Genomic DNA, 2,500 nt, shown 5'->3' with positions numbered 1-2,500 from the left:
TCTCTCTCTCTCTCTCTCTCTCTCTCTCTCTCTCTCTCTCTCTCTCTCTCTCTCTCTCTCTCTCTCTCTCTCTCTCTCTCTCTCTCTCTCTCTCTCATATTCTCTCCCTCACACACAAAAAAAGAAAGAAAGAAATATTTATACAAATGTTACAATGCTTATGTTAACTAAACGGCTGTATTTGCACTCGTTTTGGTAGTTATTACGATTATATTCATTATCGTTGTTTTCTGTTTTGATATGGTTCTTCTCATCTTTAGTATCATCACCATAACCATCATTATTATCATCGTTGCTGTTGTTATCGTTATCATTATCATTATTACTATCACTATTACTATCGTTATTGTTGTTATCATTATCATCATTTACAATAGCATTATCATTATCATCATTATTATTAGTATTGTTGTCATTATTACCATCCCTATTATAATCATTGTTATCATCATCATTAATCACATTATTACTATTTAACAATTATTATTTTTATCATTATCCTTGTTATCACCATTATCATTATTAGTAATAAGTCGTGATAATAGTAATGATGATACACTATTGCTAACAATTAAATCATAACTAATGACTATAACGACAACAACACAAACAACATCTGCCCAACATCAAACAAACAAACAGAAACAGTTTAAATCCCTCCCCCCCCTCCCCCCCGACCCACAACCCCTTTCGTCCTTGCTCTTCCCTCGAGCTCCCCCCTCCCCCCAGCCACGCCCCCTGTCCCTGCTCTTCCCCGTGAGTCCCCCCTCCCTCCCTATCCCCACCCTACCCCATCCCACCAACACCTCCCCTGTCTCTGCTCTTCCCTCTAGCATCCCCCCTCCCCCTTGCCAGTCCTTATTCTTCCCCCCACCCTCCCTCCACCCCACAACATGCTCCTCACCTGCGCTTCTTGGCCGCCAAATCTTGCGTCTTCTTAGCCATGGCGACTCGGTGCTCCAGCTGGCGCAGGTGGTCACCGGTGAGTAGCGTGGCCTCCCCCCCGCCTCCCTCTCCCCCCTCCCCTACCCATCTGACGGCGGCGAGGCTGTCCATCTGCAGGTGGAAGCAGGAGAGTTGCTGTTACTACGGATGTTGTTGCTGTTACCCTTATTCTTATCATTATTGTTATTACTATATTCGTTGTTGCCATCGTTATCATCATCATCATTATCTTTATTATTGTTATCCTAATATAATTATCATTATCATTATTGCTACTATCATCATAAATTTTATTATCATTATTATAATCATGAACATCATAATTGCTACTGCTAATATTAATTATGCTTTTATCACAAACAATACCATAATTATCAATACCATTATACTGCAGAAATTTATATAATTTCCACGTCTTGATATCTTAACCGTTACATGATCCTGCTATACGCTATATATTCTCTATAATCACTCCCCCCCCCTCTCTCTCTTCTCTCTCATTCTGCCCCCTCTCTCCCTTTCTTAAATTTTCTCAATCTCTCTCTCTCTCTCTTCTCTCTCATTCTGACCCCTCTCTCTCTATTTCTCAATCTCTCTCTCTCTCTCCTTCTCCCCCTCTCTTTCTCAATCTCTCTCTCTCTCTCTCTCTTCTCTCATTCTGACCCCTCTCTCTCTATTTCTCAATCTCTCTCTCTCTCCCCCCCTCCCCCCTCTCTCTCTCTCTCTCTCTCTCTCTCTCTCTCTCTCTCTCTCTCTCTCTCTCTCTCTCTCTCTCTCTCTCTCTCTCTCTCTCTCCTTCTCCCCCTCTCTCTCTCTCTCTCTCTCTCTCTCTCTCTCTCTCTCTCTCTCTCTCTCTCTCTCTCTCTCTCTCTCTCTCTCTCTCTCTCTCTCTCTCCCTCTCTCTCTCTTTCTCAATCTCTCTCTCTCTCTCATACCACCAGGTAAAAAATGATTCATTTCCAGTCATATCAAGTGATAAGTGCAGAAAAGGCGTGGGTGAGATTAATGATTCCACAATGTTTTAACATCGCATCTACCTCAGAATCACGTATTTCTGACGAAGACTAACTATCAGAAGGCCAGTGACATGTTTGGCAGTGTCTAATCATTCATTCTCATTCACATCTTATCACACATACAAACGCACATACAAACACACATGCACACCGACGCAACACAATCATACAGACATAAACACAAAACAAACAAACACGCATACACAGAAAACCTACACAAAACTACACAGAAAAACTACACAAAAATACAGATAATGGGACGAGATTTGACTCTTTCTGTTATTTCTATTGCGATTATCATTGGCATCACTATTAGTTATGTGCCGATGATGATGATGATGATGATGGTGATGTGATGATGATGTTGATGATGATGTGATGATGATGATGTGATAATGATGATGACTGATGATGATGGTGAAGACGAATAATAATAATAATAATAATAATAATAATAATATGATATAACATCTTACCTCGGTATTTGGTATGGGAAGACGCGTAACAGCCGAGAGATTCCCGCTGGTCTGGCTCTTCCT

The 2,500-nt window shown here is 41.0% G+C and overlaps 1 protein-coding gene across 1 annotated transcript in view; it reads right to left on the bottom strand.

Annotated features, from left to right (window-relative positions):
* The window catches only part of LOC122258165 (uncharacterized), a 73,550-nt gene that overhangs the window by 10,205 nt on the left and 60,845 nt on the right, over window positions 1–2,500 (bottom strand). Inside the window, exons 31-32 of the mRNA XM_086540238.1 lie at window positions 2,438–2,500; window positions 905–1,056 (exon numbers count right to left, since the gene is read on the bottom strand). The exon at window positions 2,438–2,500 is cut by the window's right edge and continues 48 nt beyond it. Of these exons, the coding sequence (XP_086396364.1) occupies window positions 905–1,056; window positions 2,438–2,500 (215 nt within the window). The remainder of the gene's footprint in view (window positions 1–904; window positions 1,057–2,437) is intronic.

Source organism: Penaeus japonicus, unplaced genomic scaffold, assembly GCF_977035675.1.
Source record: "Penaeus japonicus unplaced genomic scaffold, GWHDUDI00000001_assembly GWHDUDI00000009, whole genome shotgun sequence".
Classification (NCBI taxonomy): Eukaryota; Metazoa; Arthropoda; class Malacostraca; order Decapoda; family Penaeidae; genus Penaeus; species Penaeus japonicus.
This window is presented reverse-complemented; position numbering and strand designations above follow the sequence as displayed.